The 21,689-nt window shown below is 41.9% G+C and overlaps 1 protein-coding gene across 1 annotated transcript in view; it reads left to right on the forward strand.

The window, feature by feature from the left end:
- LOC127650289 (NACHT, LRR and PYD domains-containing protein 12-like) overlaps positions 1-13,003 on the forward strand; it is a 459,642-nt gene extending 446,639 nt beyond the window's left edge. The window contains exons 20-21 of the mRNA XM_052135611.1: positions 3,626-3,672; positions 12,332-13,003. Of these exons, the coding sequence (XP_051991571.1) occupies positions 3,626-3,672; positions 12,332-12,897 (613 nt within the window). The 3' untranslated portion in view covers positions 12,898-13,003. The remainder of the gene's footprint in view (positions 1-3,625; positions 3,673-12,331) is intronic.
- Positions 13,004-21,689: the final 8,686 nt, after the last annotated feature.

A 21,689-nucleotide genomic window follows, 5' to 3' on the forward strand; every position in this document is an offset into this window, starting at 1 on the left:
GCAAGAGTGTCTGCAGGTCTGCATTTCTCTGCTGTAATGATGTTGAGGATGGTTTCTGTAATAGTGGCAGCATCTCCAGTAGGGATGTAACGGTTTAACAGTTTCACGATATACCCCAGTTTAATAATAGATGATTTTCACACCATAGACATTCTTATTCACAGTATTGCATGAATATAAAATCTGAACTTTTCTAAAATCCAAATCAGTTTAATGATGACATCATCAGATACATTTGATAAATCGTGATTTCCTCATTTTACATTGAATGGACACTTCATTTAAAGGCACGGCACGGGCTCATCTCACCACAAAGACGGACCCTGAACATTTATTTACACCATCAAAAGCTTTTTCTTGGTCCAAATATAAAAATCCTACATTAAGATTATTGTCTCTGGCAAAAGAAATCAGAACATGTATTCAAAACAAATGATCAAATATTGTGAGTTTAGGAATACAATATGACTGGTCAGCGTGAATTAATTTATGTATGTAACCCCTATCCACTAACCATTTGCACTAGGTCAGAGTTTTTGATAAGGACCTGAGTTCTTTTATTTCTAAATTATATTTTAACCCTGTCTTCTAATATGGATTAACCTCCAAGGAATCACGTTATGCAAGCAGTCTGTTTATAAATAACTTTTAAACTAAAAAACACCCACACACTCACGAATAAACGTTTAAACCAATAAATATTGTATTAAATGTTAATGAAATTTAACTTTGAATTTAAATGAAATGAATCAAGAATGTGAATTTCACAATGAAAATGAAAACAAAAAAACAAATAAAATGTCAAAACAACCCTCTGTGATTGTCTTTTAACAGTAACTAAACACTTTGTTACAGTTTCAAACCAGGATTGTCAATTTTAAATCACTTTCTGAATGTATTTAAATTTAAATTATACTATCAAATTACCTTACAACTCCGTAAAACTTTGGTAAGAGTTACTAACCCTTTTAAGCTTTTAACACATTCAAAAACACAATAAAAAAATGGAAAGGACAAAAAACAGTCACAATGTCATTAGTGCACTCGAATATTTACACATCCCACCCCGTTGCAGGCCTGATACGGAGCTTGAGTGCGTAGTGGCCAAGAAAACGAAACTGGCCCCTTCGCCCCAGAGAGCAAACAAAAAGAATGTTTGGATGGTTACCTCAATCTGGTTGCTAGTTTACGTTGAAACATATCCGCATTCATCAATGTCAACATGTACCACAGGTGCGGTGGTTGTTTGGAGTGTCGGATTTTCATGAAGCTACGGAACGATGCTCACCGACATTTTCATCCCGGAAACCAAAAGTCTTCAAATTTATCCTGCAACTCCGCTTGGTTTAAGCAGATGACAACAACAGTTTCAGTCTAGACAGTATGTCAACATGCACAGTGTTCAACTCTGGCCGAGCCAAACATGCAGCGAATGCAAACTTACATGAACATGTCCGAAGTAATAACGAGCCACCTCCTTAGTGCAGAAATACGAGCAGTACTTCTGATTACAGGCAGATTCTCGTTTTTAAACACTCAAAGACATCGCTGAAATTGCGTCTTTTTTTCCTCTCAGTTTCTCTCGTCTTTTCTTCTTCTCTCTCCCGAACTTTTTTTCATCCCCCAAAACAAATCCTCCCATCGGAAAATCTGATTGGCTCACAAACTTGTCAGTCTCTTATTTGGCCAATGCACATCAACTAACAACCCAAAATGATGTTAGACACGTTTTTCACATGTACATCCCAACCAAACTCTAATATAGAAAAGAAAACAATACATATTAAACATAAACATATTTCAAATTACAAAAGAAAAATAAAACAAAGCATTTTATCATAATAATTTCACCCTCAGTAAATATAGAAAATGACAAATATATTCCTCAGGGTTACAGATATGTAAAGTTTGAATCTGTTGGTTAATGCTTTGGACAGTATCTTATAGTACATTTATTTCACTGCTGAAATCTGCAGTGTGAGAGTATTTTGGACATTTTGGGTTTGGCACCATTAATGGTTCTCAGTTATTCTGTTTGGAAAGTTTGTTGCATCGTCCCATGAAATCTGTGGAGGATAATATATTTAGATGCAAACGGATTGTGTTTATATGAAATGTTACGATGAGCTTATTTTCATTTTATAATATTTATTATTCAGCTTAAGTGCAGCACAACAGCAAGACTACAATATGTTTAATACTAATAATATGTTTTATTTGTAAAGTACTAAATAGGGTTTATAAAGTGCATTAGCATACAGGAAATGAACAGTGATACTGTAGCACATTTGCTTGTGTTGTGCTCTGTCACTGTATTAAGATCATTTAAAAAGTGTTACAAATAAACACAATAGCACACAAATATGTTTAAAATGATGTACACTCACATTAGATGATGACTCCAGTCAGATACTGACCTCAATAAAAGCTGTTTAATTGTACATTGAGCGGGTCAGCCCCTCATGGATGCTGCCATGTTGACCGCACATAACAAACTGTCTTGCAGTTGATCAGTTACTACCACTAATAATATCAATAATGATCACAGATAAACGGTGTGACATCAAGCACCAAGAGCGAGCACACAACGGTCTCATCAGCCGCCAGAGAGATTACGAGTCGCAGCAGTCCATCTTACAGACATTTTTGTGTGGCGCAGCAGCAGTTAACAGGGGCGGTGCAGGATTTTTCACAGGGGGGTCGGGCAGTGATCAGTTTGTGGTGTCAGTATAAAGTCCAAAACCACTGGTACTATTGGGACGAATAAGAGCCAGATAAAAACTTACTGCTGCACTTTTAAAAGCGGCGCTAACACTGATCTGGAGCCGTTTCATAACCCAGGATTAAAAGTGTTGCTAATCACCTTTCAGAGTTACAAGTGTGAAACGTTACTTTACTGGAGGTTAAAGCGGGGTTAAAAGACAATAACCCAGGGTTAAGTGCAGTGTGAAAGCACTTGAGTTTATTGTTGGTGGGATGTTGTGTGTGTGTATTGCAGGGGTGTCAAACTCAGTTCCTGGACCCCTCACACCCCTCATGTGTTGTAAGACTGTCAGTGGATTGAAATATTGAATCACGATTAATCACATATTTGTTTTGTTGTTAGTGTTAACACATTCAGTTCCAGGAAAACTAAATAACAGTCCTGTGTGTCTTTATTAGAGTCTTTTCTGAAAGTTTCAACTAGTTGATAAAAAATGAGGCTATAAAACCATCAAACTATTACATGCTAATAAAGCTAATAAATATAAATTAATAAAGAGAGAGAGAGAGAGAGAGAGAGAGAGAGAGACATTCTCTGTGTGTTATTTCAGATAAAATCACTTTGAAGCATAGGCGGAAATTGCGGGGGGGTCAGGACCCCCCCCATCTGAGGGTTGTCCCCCCCTAAAATATCATTAAAATATGTGTATTGTAAATAATTGTTTAAGAAATAAAAATAATACAAATGCAAATGGGGCAACAACAAAAAAAACCTTGGTGTCCCCTTCAAAAATTGCTCTTGAGAATTGTTATGTTTATTGTCCCCCCCAACATTTTGATGAAATTTTCGCCCCTGCTTTGAAGTAAGTTTCAGGTGAGCTGAATGTGATGTCATCATTTGTGTGTGTTTGTGTTTTTATAGTGTGGATCATGGAGGAGAGTTCAGGATTACAACAGGACTACACAAATGTAGGTCTACACACACACATACGCACACACACACACACTTGCACACACACTCATACATTCACACACACACTTGCACACACACACATTCACACTTGCACACACTTACACATACTCTCACACTTGCACACACATACACACTTGCACACACACTCACACATTCACACACACACTCATACTTGCACACACACTCACACATACACACACACACACTCACACTTGCACACACACACACACTTGCACGCACGCACACACTTGCACACACCCACTCACACTTGCACACACCCACACACACACACACACACACACTCAAAAACACACTCACACTCATTCGCACACTCACACACACACTTGCGCACACACACACACACACACACAAACACACACTTGCTCGTTTGTAATCTGTGAATTTGTAATTCGTCTTGTTTTTTGTTTGTTTGTTTTGATTGATCAAACTGTTTATCTGTCAGTGTGTCGCTGTTACACGACATTATCTCACTGTCCGTTGTGTTCATTCCTTCACATTTCTGAGTTATTGGATTATTTGGCACAGTTCTTTGAATTCCTTTTCCTCCTCGTCTTCACTGTTGATACATGCTGTAAATATTGTCTTGTAAATAACACGTGTAAATATTTCACTACACTGCTGATTTACAAACACACACACAAAAACACACACACTCCCTTACACACACACAAACACACACACACACACACACTCCCTTACACAAACACACACACACACACACACTCCCTTACACACAAACACACACAGAACTCACTCACACACTCACACATAAACACACACACACACACACACATACAAACACTCACAAACTCACACATAAACACACACACACTCACACTTGCACACACACACACACACCCGTACACTCACACACTCATTCTCACACACAAACACACTCACTCACACACACACTCACTATCACACACACACACACTGTTTTAGTGATTGTTGTGTTTTATGTGTTTTTTCTCTTCTTGTGTTCAGATGTCTGTGATCTCACACTGGATTCAAATACACACACACACACACACACACACACACACACACACACTCACACACTGGTTTAGTGATTGTTGTGTTTTATGTGTTTTTTCTCTTCTTGTGTTCAGATGTCTGTGATCTCACACTGGATTCAAATACACACACACACACACACTCACTATCACACACACACACTCACTGTCACACACACACTCACTGTCACACACTCACACTCACTATCACACACTCACACACACACACACACACAATCACACACACTCACTATCACGTACTCACACACACTCACTATCACACACTCACACACACACACTCACTATCACATACACAAGCACACACACCCACTCACAATCACACACACCCACTCACAATCACACACACTCACACTCACACACACACACTCACAATCACACACACACTCTCACTATCACACACACACACTCTCACTATCACACACTCACACTCACTATCACACACTCACTATCACACACACTCACACACACACACACTATCACACACTCACACACACACACATGTTGGTGCAGCTATCCTTATGAGGACTCTCCATAGACATAATGATTTTTATTCTGTACAAACTATAGATTCTATACCCTAACCCTAACCCTACCCCTAAACCTAACCCTCACAAAAAACTTTCTGCATTTTTACATTTTCAATAAAACATTGTTTAGTATGATTTTTAAGCGATTTGAATTATGGGGACAATAGAAATGTCCCCATAAACCACATTTATAGCATAATACCCTTGTAATTACTAATTTGTAACCTAAAAAAATGTTCTCATAAACCACATAAACAAGCCCACACTCACTATCACACACTCACACACACACTCACTATCACACACTCACACACACTCACTATCACACACACACACACTATCACACACACTCACTATCACGTACTCACACACACTCACTATCACACACTATCACACACAAACACACACACTCACTATCACACACTCACACACACACACACTCACTATCACACACACACACACACACACATGTTGTGTTTCCATGTTTTATGGGGACTTTCCATAGACATAATGGTTTTTATACTGTACAAACTTTATATTCTATCCCCTAAACCTAACCCTACCCCTAAACCTAACCGTCACAGAAAACTTTCTGCATTTTTACATTTTCAAAAAGCATAATTTAGTATGATTTATAAGCTGTTTTCCTCATGGGGACCAACAAAATGTCCCCACAAGGTCAAAAATTTCGGGTTTTACTACCCTTATGGGGACATTTGGTCCCCACAAAGTGATAAATACATGCTCACACACACACACACTATCACACACACGCTCACTATCATACACACACTCACACTCACACACACACACTGGTTTAGTGATTGTTGTGTTTTAAGTGTTTTTTCTCTTCTTGTGTTCAGATGTCTGTGATCTCACACTGGATTCAAACACACACACTCACTCACACACACTCACTATCACACACTCACTCACACACACACACACACACATACATACACACTCTCACACACACTCACACACACACAAACACACACTCACACAAACACACACACACACACACTGGTTTAGTGATTGTTGTGTTTTAAGTGTTTTTTCTCTTCTTGTGTTCAGATGTCTGTGATCTCACACTGGATTCAAACACACACACACGCACACACACTCACTATCACACACTCACTATCACACACACACACACACACACACACACACACTCACTATCACACACACACACACACTCACTGTCACACACACACTCACTGTCACACACACACTCACTATCACACACTCACACTCACTATCACACACACACTCACACACACACACTCACTATCACACACACACACACAATCACACACACTCACTATCACGTACTCACACTCACTATCACACACTCACACACACACACACACACACACACTCACTCACACACTCACTATCACATACACAAGCACACACACTCACTATCACACACACCCACTCACTATCACACACACACACTCACAATCACACACTCACACACACACTCTCACTATCACACACACACACACACACACTCACTCTCACACACACACACACACTCACTATCACACACTCACACAAACACATTCACTATCACACACTCACACACACACACACTCACACACACACACTCACTATCACACACTCACACACACACACTCACTATCACACACTCACACACACACACACTCACACTCACTATCACACACTCACTATCACACACACACACACACACTATCACACACACTCACACACACACACTCACTATCACACACTCACACACACACACACTCACACACACACACTCACTATCACACACTCACACACACACACACACACACTCACTATCACACACTCACTATCACACACACACACACACACATTATCACACACACTCACTATCACGTACTCACACACACTCACTATCACACACTATCACACACACACACACAAACACACACACTCACTATCACACACACAATCACTATCACACACTCACACACACACACTCACTATCACACACTCACACACACACACACTCATTATCACACACACACACACACACACACACGTTAGTGTTTCCATGTTTTATGGGGAGTTTCCATAGACATAATGGTTTTTATACTGTACAAACTTTATATTCTATCCCCTAAACCTAACCCTACCCCTAAACCTAACCCTCACAGAAAACTTTCTGCATTTTTACATTTTCAAAAACATAATTTAGTATGATTTATAAGCTGTTTTCCTCATGGGGACCGACAAAATGTCCCCACTAGGTCCAAAATTTCGGTTTTACTACCCTTATGGGGACATTTGGTCCCCACAAAGTGATAAATACATGCTCACACACACACACTCACTATCACACACACACACACTATCACACACACGCCACTATCATACACACACACACACACTCACACACACACACACTGGTTTAGTGATTGTTGTGTTTTAAGTGTTTTTCTCTTCTTGTGTTCAGATGTCTGTGATCTCACACTGGATTCAAACACACACACTCACTCACACACACTCACTATCACACACTCACTCACACACACACACACACATTCATACACACTCTCACACACACTCACACACTCACACACACACACACAAACACACACTCACACACACACACACACTGAGTTTAGTGATTGTTGTGTTTTAAGTGTTTTTCTCTTCTTGTGTTCAGATGTCTGTGATCTCACACTGGATTCAAACACACACACACGCACACACACTCACTATCACACACTCACTATCACACACACACACACACACACACACACTCACTATCACACACACACACACACTCACTGTCACACACACACTCACTGTCACACACACACTCACTATCACACACTCACACTCACTATCACACACACACTCACACACACACACTCACTATCACACACACACACACAATCACACACACTCACTATCACGTACTCACACTCACTATCACACACTCACACACACACACACACACACACACACACACTCACTCACACACTCACTATCACATACACAAGCACACACACTCACTATCACACACACCCACTCACTATCACACACACACACTCACAATCACACACTCACACACACACTCTCACTATCACACACACACACACACACACTCACTCTCACACACACACACACACTCACTATCACACACTCACACAAACACATTCACTATCACACACTCACACACACACACACTCACTATCACACACTCACACACACACACACTCACACACTATCACACACACTCACACACACACACTCACTATCACACACTCACTATCACACACACACACACACACTATCACACACACTCACACACACACACTCACTATCACACACTCACACACACACACACTCACACACACACACTCACTATCACACACTCACACACACACACACACACACTCACTATCACACACTCACTATCACACACACACACACACACATTATCACACACACTCACTATCACGTACTCACACACACTCACTATCACACACTATCACACACACACACACAAACACACACACTCACTATCACACACACAATCACTATCACACACTCACACACACACACTCACTATCACACACTCACACACACACACACTCATTATCACACACACACACACACACACACACGTAGTGTTTCCATGTTTTATGGGGAGTTTCCATAGACATAATGGTTTTTATACTGTACAAACTTTATATTCTATCCCCTAAACCTAACCCTACCCCTAAACCTAACCCTCACAGAAAACTTTCTGCATTTTTACATTTTCAAAAAACATAATTTAGTATGATTTATAAGCTGTTTTCCTCATGGGGACCGACAAAATGTCCCCACTAGGTCCAAAATTTCGGGTTTTACTACCCTTATGGGGACATTTGGTCCCCACAAAGTGATAAATACATGCTCACACACACACACTCACTATCACACACACACACACTATCACACACACGCTCACTATCATACACACACACACACACTCACACACACACACACTGGTTTAGTGATTGTTGTGTTTTAAGTGTTTTTTCTCTTCTTGTGTTCAGATGTCTGTGATCTCACACTGGATTCAAACACACACACTCACTCACACACACTCACTATCACACACTCACTCACACACACACACACACATTCATACACACTCTCACACACACTCACACACTCACACACACACACACAAACACACACTCACACACACACACACACACTGGTTTAGTGATTGTTGTGTTTTAAGTGTTTTTTCTCTTCTTGTGTTCAGATGTCTGTGATCTCACACTGGATTCAAACACACACACACACACACACACACTCACACACACACACACACACACACTGGTTTAGTGTTTGTTGTGTTTTAAGTGTTTTTTCTCTTCTTGTGTTCAGATGTCTGTGATCTCACACTGGATTCAAACACACACACTCACACACACACACACACACACACACACACTGGTTTAGTGTTTGTTGTGTTTTAAGTGTTTTTTCTCTTCTTGTGTTCAGATGTCTGTGATCTCACACTGGATTCAAACACACACACACACACACACACACACACAAACAAACAAACAACAAACAAACAACCGCCATTCGCCACTAAGTGGCGGTGACGTCACCACGACGCTTGTGCCAGGCTATGTGCACGTAAAGGCCACGTGAAGTGTCGAACGCCCGCTGGCAGGAGGTCACGGGACAGATCCAACCGGTGACATGGGTCGAATGACTGAGATGACTGGCTGATGCACCACCTGTGCCCCCTACTGTGCCAACTTGCTGTGCTTTAGCCACCCTGCGCTCTGCTCGTTGTTGTGAGCGTCGCTCCTCTGCCCTCCGTTGTTGTTGGAGGGCGACTGCCTCCAACTGGCCAGCAGCATCCTTCACAAGCCTCCTCCAAAGAGGCTGATCTTGACACTGCTGGTACCAGTCGTCGGCAAGTCCACTCAGCTCCACATCCTCTTGTACCACATCACTCCATCTCTTCTCCAGCCCGTGCCGCGCCCGCTTAGCCCCCTCTATCCGGCCGAACAAAAACTGTTTAGGCATGCGGTGGCCGGGCATGCGGGCTACATGACCCAGCTAACGCAACCTTGCCTGCCGGAGGAGCTCACCGATGGGACTTTGTCCACATCTTTCAAAGATTTGTGAGCTCCTCACACAATCCAGCCTGGTTAAACCCAGGATGGATCTTAGGCAGGCCAGCCTAAATGTTTCTAGCCGGCGATGATGTTCCATTAGGGGGGTCCACGTTTCGCAGGCATAGAGAAGGGAGGGAATGACCGTGGCCGAGAATACTCGAAGCTTTGTGCGGAGCGACAAACCGGGTAATTTCCACACAGCGTTACGCAACCGATGAAAAGATAATGCCGCTCGACTGATTCGGAGTGAGACCTCTGCTGTCAAACCGGAGCTGGTCATAAGCACACTTCCCAGGTATGGAAAACACTCCACTCTCTCCACAACTGCCCCATCACCAATTGGGAGCTGTGGGGGTGTAATGTCCGATGTTACATAATACCCAGGAAGGTGCTTAGTTTTGGTTGGGCTAAAATGGGCGAGGTTTAGGACTGTGGCTCATGTAACTGCAATGGCAGTTTTGGGCACACGGTCCAGACCTCCTCAGAAACCCTGGCTGACGGAGGAGGTGTTCAGGCTGGCTGAGAAAAAGCGACAGGCCCACTCTCATCGTCTACAGCATCCCACGTCAGAAAATGAGGAGGCTTACCGCAGCCTTCGCTCGGAGGTTCGGAGAGCCGTGAGGCGCTGCAAGGATGGTTGGTGGTCGCGGTGGCTGAGGAGATGGAGTCTGCCTCAGTGGCCCGCGATCACAAATCGCTCTTTAATTCCATCAAAAAAGTTACTTGCAGCGCCACACCTATTACCATCATTAGGGGAAAGAACGGTGATCCAATCGCCGACCCCCAGAAACAGGTTTGCAGATTTGCTGAGCATTTCTGTGAGGTTCTGGGGGAGGGGAAGTCCCTGAGCCTGGTAAACATTGTGGGACAAAGTGGGGATGACCCTGCTGGGGCTGCGGTGCCACAAATATTGGAGGAAGAAGTCGCTCCCTGTGGGTGGATGGCTGAGGTGCCATCTTTGGAGGAAGTACTGAAGGCGATCCAGAGCCTGAGGCCAGGAAAGGCACCGGGCAGAGATGATCTCCCCAGCGAAATGCTGAGGGAGGGTGGTATTTGTGCACAGACTGCCCTACATGATATCATAACAACAGTCTGGACCACTGGGCGGGTTCCGCAGGATTGGAAGGATGCCCTGGTGGTCCCTCTCTTTAAAAAGGGGGACCGCTCAGATTGTAATAACTATAGGGGCATCTCACTCCTCAGTGTGCCGGGAAAGGTCCTGGCAAGGATTATTCAACATCGCCTTGCCAGGCACGCTGAGGAGAGACTTGCGGAGTCCCAGTGTGGTTTCAGGAAGGGGCGGTCTTGCACAGATGCCATATTCTCTGTCCGTCTGCTACAGCAGAGGTGTAGGGAATTCCAGCAAGACCTACATCTCTGCTTTATTGACCTGGTCAAGGCCTATGATACCATCAGTAGGCCTGGGCTCTGGGTTGTTCTTCGTGCTTTCGGAGTCCCAGACCCACTGCTCAGCGATCATTAAGGACCTTCATGATGGCTGAGCGGGCCCGGTAAATCTACGTGGTCGGGAGTCGGAGCCATTCCCTGTTCACCTTGGAGTGCGACAGGGATGTCCTCTGGCTCCCACATTATTTAATATCTATTTCGACCATGTGGTTCGTGAAGCCTTCGATGGCTGTACTGGAGGAATTTCCATCTGGTACAGATATAATGGGAGGTTGATCGATGCCCGGGTGCGGTCAAGGGATGGATCCCTATTGGTCAACCACATTATGTATGCTGATGATCTGGTGATTGCTGCTCACTCAGAGGAGGAGTTGGAGGTGCTGCTGATGAACCTGGAGCTTGCCACTAAGAGATGGGGCCTTACCATCAGCCCACACACACACACACACACACACACACACACTGGTTTAGTTATTGTTGTGTTTTAAGTGTTTTTTCTCTTCTTGTGTTCAGATGTCTGTGATCTCACACTGGATTCAAACACAGCACACACTGAACTCATTCTGTCTGAGGGGAACAGGAAGGTGACACATGTGAGAGAGCGTCAGTCATATCCTGATCATCCAGAGAGATTTGATGAGTATCGTCAGGTTCTGTGTAGAGAGAGTCTGACTGGACGCTGTTACTGGGAGACTCAATGGAGTGGAGATGGTGCTGATATATCAGTGTCATATAAAGAAATCAGCAGGAAAGGAGTGAGTCGTGACTGTGTGTTTGGATTCAATGTAAACTCCTGGAGTCTGAGGTGCTCTAATAACAGATTCACTGTCTATCACAATAATAACATCACTGTCATGCATCCCCCTTCACACGACTGTAAGAGAGTAGGAGTGTATGTGGACTGTCCGGCCGGCACTCTGTCCTTCTACAGCGTCTCTGACACACACACACTCACACACTTAGACACACTCATCACCACATTCACTCGACCCCTCTATGCTGGATTTACAGTTTATCTTGATTCCTCAGTGTGTGTGTGTGAAATTGATCATCAGAGACACACACACACAACTGGATGAGTGAAATATACTCACTGTATCTCACATCAACACAACTCCAAACTCTTTCTAGAAATCATTTCATCAATGAAACTGATTGAATTCAATACAATGACAGTACTTTGTGTCTCACTGTGATGTGATTGAACTTATTTACTATCAGATTCAATAATAAAAATAATGATTTTAAAATCCCAAATACTTCAAATGAATAAATGAGTCTATATATGAACTCTTTATTAAACACACGGCACATTCAGATACTCTTTGTTTTATTTATACTAAATAAACATTTACAAATACAGAATTCTTGTGATTTTTCTACAGTATATAAATCTTAATACTTAACAGACAATTCTAGAAAAAACAGCTTCACACTTTTGCATTCATAAATGGATTTATAAGAACTAATTACAGGATCATTTAAAGTTGGTGTAAATTTGACAGATTTGAAGAGTTCACTCATTGATAAAAGTCAAATGCTGTCATCATACACACACCCTCATGTTGTTCTGAACCTTACACATTTTTATTCTGTATTCTTTTATTTTAACTACTGTATTGTCTTTTCAAATATATTAAATCATTTGACTGTATATTTCACAGTTAATATTTGATAATCAATGAACTTTTTATTTCTGTAGCATTTTTACAGTATTTTACTGTTTAAATTACTGACAGTTTTTACAGTTTAAAGGCTCTTTTTCTTTAATTGTAAATGTTTTTTTGAGTTTGCACAGTGTCTGTTCTGCAAATGCTCTATACCGTGTTTATGGTCCAGATATGATGTTGTCATGCAGCAGAGTGCGGCAAGAGCTCGAAGTCTTGAGAACAGATTGTTTTAAAGGAATAGTTTTTATTGTGTTGTTCTTAAAGAGTTTCAGCTGTTTATTACACAAATAAACAGTTAAGTGTGTTATTTGAACTAGATAAATGATGTTGAGTTTACTTAAAGAGAATGTGGACACCGATTGTAGTATTTTAAGTGTAACAACTTAAAGTGACACAGTAAACTCATGTTGAGATTATTTCAGAAGTAAACTGAACGAATTGTATTAATTTAAAGTTCATTGACTTAATAGAGTAATCTTACTAATAAATCATTTGTACGGTTACTAATTCATTTATAGTAATAAAAAACAAGCAAGTAAAGTTAACTAGAAATGTACTATTAAGTTTAATAATAAGTTGACATTACTTAAATAGGAACATTAATATAACTTCATTTTAGTAAGTTTGCTTTGCAGAAATAATGCAATCGGTTTCCTTCATTTTGAAGTGAACTGAACATGTAAACTTTTACAGTGTTTGCAGGAAACACATTTAAAATACTGTCTTGTGTAAGACGATGTCATGTTTAAAGTATATTGTACAAAGTCTGGCAAAGTAATAACAGTTTGATATTGAAGAGAAGCAATTTGTAGTATTTGGAATAAGCCAAAGGTGTTACTGAGCATTTACTTTTACTCAAATATAATACACTTATGATTTATTACTTGTATGTTTCAAAGACTCTCACAATTAATTTGTAAAGTACTTGTAACACAAATAAAGTACACTTTAATATCACTAATCAAGCCTGTAATTACCCCACACTGACATATACTTAAAATAACCAAATGAGTGTTCACTGGAAAATAATAAACAAACAAACGATTCTTTCATACTTTGTATATTAACTTTGTGCATCATGGAAATCGTGTTCCTCTGCCTGTGTTGGAAATGTTGTCTGTGGCTTTCACTTTGTTAGATCATTCAGCCAACAATGCAAGCAATGCCAGATCCTCCCATTAGACCTCCATAAGAACATATTAAACATATCAGAGTTTAACAGCTTGTAATGTTACTCTTCTCCCAGCTCAGCAGGCAGCAGGGGAATAGCACAAGACAAGAGACAAACATCAGCAGAAATTATTGAACAACAGTTTGACCAGCACAAATTCAACAAATATATTAATACTAATCACAAGACAATGAAGAATTGCTGCTTAACTGTCCTGTGATGCTGAAGACCTTGAAATGGAGTCAACTAACTGGAGATAAAGCAGCACACAACATAAGATTAAACTGAATGAGTAAAAGAGAAGAGATCTTTTATTACTTTAACTGTATTAAGTGCATTTCCACTATTGTCCTGCAGGTGTCATCATAAGTCTATGGGCTTAAGATGCTCTTAGTATTGTATGATTAGCGATACACTATTACTCTACTCTTGTTCATCTGTGAGCATTTTAAATTCTACTTATGTTATGATTGCTTTGGGAAACTGGGCACAAAACTCAAATGAATCATAAGAAGGATTTTACTTGGGCTTATATGAGGCTTACGGGAAACAAGGCCCTGGTTACCATGTGCTGTTTTAACACACGTTTCCCCCTGTGTATATGTCAGGACATGCCACTCTATTCATATATATCAGACATGGTCTCTTCTAATTCAACAAAAATGCCAAAAAAAATAATGTCTGCTAAAGACGACATGAGCAAAACCCCGTCAATGATGTCTGTGCTTGTCCCTTTAGGGAGGTCTCTCAAAGCACAGATAGAGCAGTAGTCTTATTTTCATTGTAAAATGGACATTTCTATAGAATAATGAACACAAATGTTTAGCTCACATTAACTGATTTAAATGCTATGACACAAAATGTTTCATTGATTTTTGAGCAGTTAACCTGATGCAATGTCCTCTGCCATCTCCCTTCTCTGTTCTTTGATTTGCTCTTTAGATGATGTTGAATGTCTGTGGAATCTCAGGAAACTGTTCACAGTTTATTTAACGTTTGTTACAGCAGCAGAGCTTATAAAAGATACAGATGGTTCATTCATGTCCATTAGAGACTTTATATCAGTGAGAACAATGTCTAAAGTGAGCAGTTGATCAGATTTCATCACAGTTTTGAAAGCTTCATCTTTTCATTAAAGATGACCTGTAAGACAAACATCCCACAACTCGTTGCATCTTCTTGGACTGTGTGTGAAATATGAGCAGACCTCCACTGAATGTTCCCCCACTCTTCCTTTCCGAGTCGCTTCAGCCGCATTCTGAAGTATTGTCTGTGTTTCAAAACCATTTACACACAAAATGTCCAAAAGAAAATGTAACTTTACAAGTGTACATGTTTTTAGAAGGATTTATTGTGTGTTTGTGTGTCATGTAATATTGGCTAATTTTTGGGATGCAGTTCTGAGACTCTCCATGTCAGATTCAGCAACTGCAGGATCCACAACAAACATGTGTTCGGAAGGAACATGAAGATACTGACAAAACACAATGAACAATATCAAATCACATTGTTACAATTGTACAATCATGTCTGTTTCCACAGTTTATCATAATTGTTTTATTATTCCATAAAAGTTTAAAGGGATATTTCACCCAAAAATGAAACTGATCTTATAATTGACTCCCCTCGTGCCGTCCCAGAGGTGTTTCACTTTCTTTCTTTGACATTGTGAGTAAATGATGAGAGATTGTTCAGTTTGGGGTGAACTATCACTTTATCAACAATTTGAGTTCATTGCACACTGTAAAAAATGACAGTAACAGTAAAATACTGTAAACATGCTACAGAAATAAAATGTTCATTGATTAACAAATATTAACTGTAAAATATACAGTAAAATGTTTTAATTTATTTTAAAAGACAATACAGTAGTTTTGTGCCCTTCTGTAGTTACTATGTGATTAACAAATACCTTATAAATTAAACAACAGATTTTTACAGTTTCAGAAGATTTTTGTTTTTGTTTTAAGAGAATCTTTCTTTTTTTTTTACAGTGCCAGCGTGTAAATTACAACCATTTTAAACTGTGAAATGTTCAGGTTGTTCTGTAAAGAGGTTTACTATATTTTAACTGTATTTTAACATAATTATTCTGTCAATCACAGCTGCCAGATTTATTTGACAGTGTTTAATCCAAGTTAGTTCTTCAGAGGTAACGCAAGTAACGGAGGTATAGATTGGAAAATGCAGCAAATGCTTGATTCAGGACCGTGAACAGAAACCGAGCACAACGATTGATCCATTCGCTGGTGACGTCACACCATGTGGACCTTAATCCGGCCCTGGGGCGTCATTGTGATTATAGTGAGAAAGCTCAATAAAAACTATGAGGTGCCCCTAGGGACATTATTCAGAATTACAAAAAATTGGTTCTCTGCTGAAGTTTAGCAGTTTTTCCCTACAGAAGACAAAGAAGAAGAAAGACAAGATGAAATGCATACATTTCTTATGTTTATTATCTTTAATAGTGTTAGTAAAGAGTAGTGTTGTGATATATATATATATCTGTATAATGTTTTAGAATGACCTTAGCAGAAGGTTGGCGTGCTCCTCAAGACGACTACGATATTGAAAGTCATTGAAGTTTCTGCTTTGTACAGCTCTTTCCGTAGCCTCTATACATATGTGCAGTTCTTCAAAGTAGGGTATCGACGCACAACACTACTCTTTACTAACACTATTAAACATAATAAACATAAGAAATGTATGCATTTTCATGTTGTCTTTCTTCTTCTTTGTCTTCTGTAGGGAAAAACTGCTAAATTTCAGCAGAGAACCAATTTTTGTAAGGAAGGAGGGTTTCTTTATTGTACATTAATTTGCATGTATGGTTTGCGCTGCGCTGTTTAAATTGGTCAGCGCAGCGCTGTTGAGGATTGTTCGCGCCGCGCTGCCCATTGGGTGTCGCTAGGAAACACGTCCGCGCTGCGCTGACGAACTGGCCGCGCGGCTCGGACCATTGAACCGCGCAGATGACATGTCAGCGCGGCGCGAGCTCTGTAAACCCCCGCTGTCTCGTCCCACTTTTGCTTTGTTTGGCTTCCCATAGGAAAAGAACTCGTGCGTGTGCAGAAAAGAACTCGCGCGTGTGTGGGACTTGTTAATTTGTGTGCACAATCATATTTTTGTGCTCGAGTTTGTGATTTGCAAGTTCTGCAGGTTTAAATTTTACGTGCGAGCTGTGTCATGGTGCTCACACTGTTGAAATTCACTTGCGCGCTGTGTTTTTGCGCTTGCGCTTGCGCTTGCGCTGTTTTGTCCAAAATTAAACGCCATACACTACTGCCACCAACTGGAGTGGAGTGGGTACTTTAACCACCTTCCGTTTCAACTGAAATGTGCTTCCGTTTCAACTGAAATGCTCACACACACGCAACTGAAATGCTCTCACACACGCAACTGAAATGCTCTCACACACGCAACTGAAATGCTCTCACACACACAACTGAACTCACACAAAAGCGTGTGAGAGCATTTCAGTTGCGTGTGTGTGAGCATTTCAGTTGCGTGTGAGAGCATTTCAGTGTGTGTGTGAGAGCGTTTCAGTTGTGTGTGTGAGAGCGTTTCAGTTGCGTGTGAGAGCGTTTCAGTTGTGTGTGTGAGAGCATTTCAGTTGCGTGTGTGAGAGCGTTCAGTTGCGTGTGTGAGCATTTCAGTTGCGTGTGAGAGCATTTCAGTTGCGTGAGAGCATTTCAGTTGTGTGTGTGAGAGCGTTTCAGTTGTGTGTGTGTGAGCATTTCAGTTGTGTGTGTGAGCATTTCAGTTGCGTGTGAGAGCATTTCAGTTGTGTGTGTGAGAGCATTTCAGTTGTGTGTGTGAGAGCGTTTCAGTTGGTGTGTGAGAGCATTTCAGTTGCGTGTGTGAGAGCATGTTCAGTTATGCGGTGTGAGAGCATTTCAGTTGCGTGTGTGAGAGCGTTTCAGTTGCGTGTGTGAGAGCATTTCAGTTGCGTGTGTGAGAGCGTTTCAGTTGTGTGTGTGTGAGCATTTCAGTTGCGTGTGTGAGAGCATTTCAGTTGTGTGTGTGAGCATTTCAGTTGCGTGTGAGAGCATTTCAGTTGTGTGTGTGAGAGCGTTTCAGTTGCGTGTGTGTGAGCATTTCAGTTGCGTGTGAGAGCATTTCAGTTGCGTGTGAGAGCATTTCAGTTGTGTGTGTGAGAGCGTTTCAGTTGTGTGTGTGTGAGCATTTCAGTTGTGTGTGTGAGCATTTCAGTTGCGTGTGAGAGCATTTCAGTTGTGTGTGTGAGAGCGTTTCAGTTGTGTGTGTGTGAGCATTTCAGTTGCGTGTGTGAGAGCATTTCAGTTGTGTGTGTGAGCATTTCAGTTGCGTGTGTGAGAGCATTTCAGTTGTGTGTGTGAGCATTTCAGTTGCGTGTGAGAGCATTTCAGTTGTGTGTGTGAGAGCGTTTCAGTTGCGTGTGTGTGAGCATTTCAGTTGCGTGTGAGAGCATTTCAGTTGTGTGTGTGAGAGCATTTCAGTTGTGTGTGTGAGAGCATTTCAGTTGTGTGTGTGAGAACATTTCAGTTGTGTGTGTGTGAGCATTTCAGTTGTGTGTGTGAGAGCATTTCAGTTGTGTGTGTGAGAGCATTTCAGTTGTGTGTGTGAGCATTTCAGTTGCGTGTGTGAGAGCATTTCAGTTGCGTGTGTGAGAGCATTTCAGTTGTGTGTGTGAGAGCATTTCAGTTAGCGTGTGTGAGAGCATTTCAGTTGTGTGTGTGAGAGCATTTCAGTTGCGTGTGTGAGAGCGTTTCGAGTTGCGTGTGTGAGAGCATTTCAGTTGCGTGTGTGAGAGCATTTCAGTTGCGTGTGTGAGCATTTCAGTTGTGTGTGAGAGCATTTCAGTTGTGTGTGTGAGAGCATTTCAGTTGCGTGTGTGTGAGCATTTCAGTTGCGTGTGTGAGAGCATTTCAGTTGCGTGTGTGAGAGCATTTCAGTTGCGTGTGTGAGAGCATTTCAGTTGCGGTGTGAGAGCGTTTCAGTTATGTGTGAGAGCATTTCAGTTGCGTGTGTGAGAACATTTCAGTTGTGTGTGTGAGAGCATTTCAGTTGTGTGTGTGAGAGCATATCAGTTGTGTGTGTGAGAGCATTTCAGTTGCGTGTGTGAGAGCATTTCAGTTGCGTGTGTGAGAGCGTTTCAGTTGCGTGTGTGAGAGCGTTTCAGTTGCGTGTGTGAGAGCGTTTCAGTTGCGTGTGTGAGAGCATTTCAGTTGCGTGTGTGAGAGCATTTCAGTTGCGTGTGTGAGAGCATTTCAGTTGCGTGTGTGAGAGCATTTCAGTTGCGTGTGTGAGAGCATTTCAGTTGCGTGTGTGAGAGCATTTCAGTTGCGTGTGTGAGAGCATTTCAGTTGTGTGTGTGAGAGCATTTCAGTTGTGTGTGTGAGAGCATATCAGTTGTGTGTGTGAGAGCATTTCAGTTGCGTGTGTGAGAGCATTTCAGTTGCGTGTGTGAGAGCGTTTCAGTTGCGTGTGTGAGCGCGTTTCAGTTGCGTGTGTGAGAGCATATCAGTTGCGTGTGTGTGAGCATTTCAGTTGCGTGTGTGAGAGCATATCAGTTGCGTGTGTGAGAGCATTTCAGTTGCGTGTGTGAGAGCATTTCAGTTGCGTGTGTGAGAGCATTTCAGTTGCGTGTGTGAGAGCATTTCAGTTGCGTGTGTGAGAGCATTTCAGTTGTGTGTGTGAGAGCATTTCAGTTGCGTGTGTGAGAGCATTTCAGTTGTGTGTGTGAGAGCATTTCAGTTGTGTGTGTGAGAGCATTTCAGTTGTGTGTGTGAGAGCATTTCAGTTGTGTGTGTGAGAGCATTTCAGTTGTGTGTGTGAGAGCATTTCAGTTGCGTGTGTGAGAGCATTTCAGTTGCGTGTGTGAGAGCATTTCAGTTGCGTGTGTGAGAGCATTTCAGTTGCGTGTGTGAGAGCGTTTCAGTTGCGTGTGTGAGAGCGTTTCAGTTGCGTGTGTGAGAGCGTTTCAGTTGCGTGTGTGAGAGCATTTCAGTTGCGTGTGTGAGAGCATTTCAGTTGCGTGTGTGAGAGCATTTCAGTTGCGTGTGTGAGAGCATTTCAGTTGCGTGTGTGAGAGCATTTCAGTTGCGTGTGTGAGAGCATTTCAGTTGCGTGTGTGAGAGCATTTCAGTTGCGTGTGTGAGAGCATTTCAGTTGCGTGTGTGAGAGCATTTCAGTTGCGTGTGTGAGAGCATTTCAGTTGCGTGTGTGTGAGCGTTTCAGTTGCGTGTGTGAGAGCGTTTCAGTTGCGTGTGTGAGAGCGTTTCAGTTGCGTGTGTGAGAGCGTTTCAGTTGCGTGTGTGAGAGCGTTTCAGTTGCGTGTGTGAGAGCGTTTCAGTTGCGTGTGTGAGAGCGTTTCAGTTGCGTGTGTGAGAGCATTTCAGTTGCGTGTGTGAGAGCATTTCAGTTGCGTGTGTGAGAGCATTTCAGTTAGCGTGTGTGAGAGCATTTCAGTTAGCGTGTGTGAGAGCATTTCAGTTGCGTGTGTGAGAGCATTTCAGTTGCGTGTGTGAGAGCGTTTCAGTTGCGTGTGTGAGAGCGTTTCAGTTGCGTGTGTGAGAGCGTTTCAGTTGCGTGTGTGAGAGCGCTTCAGTTGTGCGTGTGTGAGAGCATTTCAGTTGCGTGTGTGAGAGCGTTTCAGTTGCGTGTGTGAGCGCGTTTCAGTTGCGTGTGTGTGAGCATTTCAGTTGCGTGTGTGAGAGCATTTCAGTTGCGTGTGTGAGAGCATTTCAGTTGCGTGTGTGAGAGCATTTCAGTTGCGTGTGTGAGAGCATTTCAGTTGCGTGTGTGAGAGCGTTTCAGTTGCGTGTGTGAGAGCATTTCAGTTGCGTGTGTGAGAGCGTTTCAGTTGTGTGTGTGAGAGCATTTCAGTTGCGTGTGTGAGAGCATTTCAGTTGCGTGTGTGAGAGCATTTCAGTTGCGTGTGTGAGAGCGTTTCAGTTGCGTGTGTGAGAGCGTTTCAGTTGCGTGTGTGAGAGCATTTCAGTTGTGTGTGTGAGAGCATTTCAGTTGTGTGTGTGTGAGCGTTTCAGTT

Source organism: Xyrauchen texanus, chromosome 10 (genome assembly GCF_025860055.1).
Source record: "Xyrauchen texanus isolate HMW12.3.18 chromosome 10, RBS_HiC_50CHRs, whole genome shotgun sequence".
Lineage (NCBI taxonomy): Eukaryota > Metazoa > Chordata > Actinopteri > Cypriniformes > Catostomidae > Xyrauchen > Xyrauchen texanus.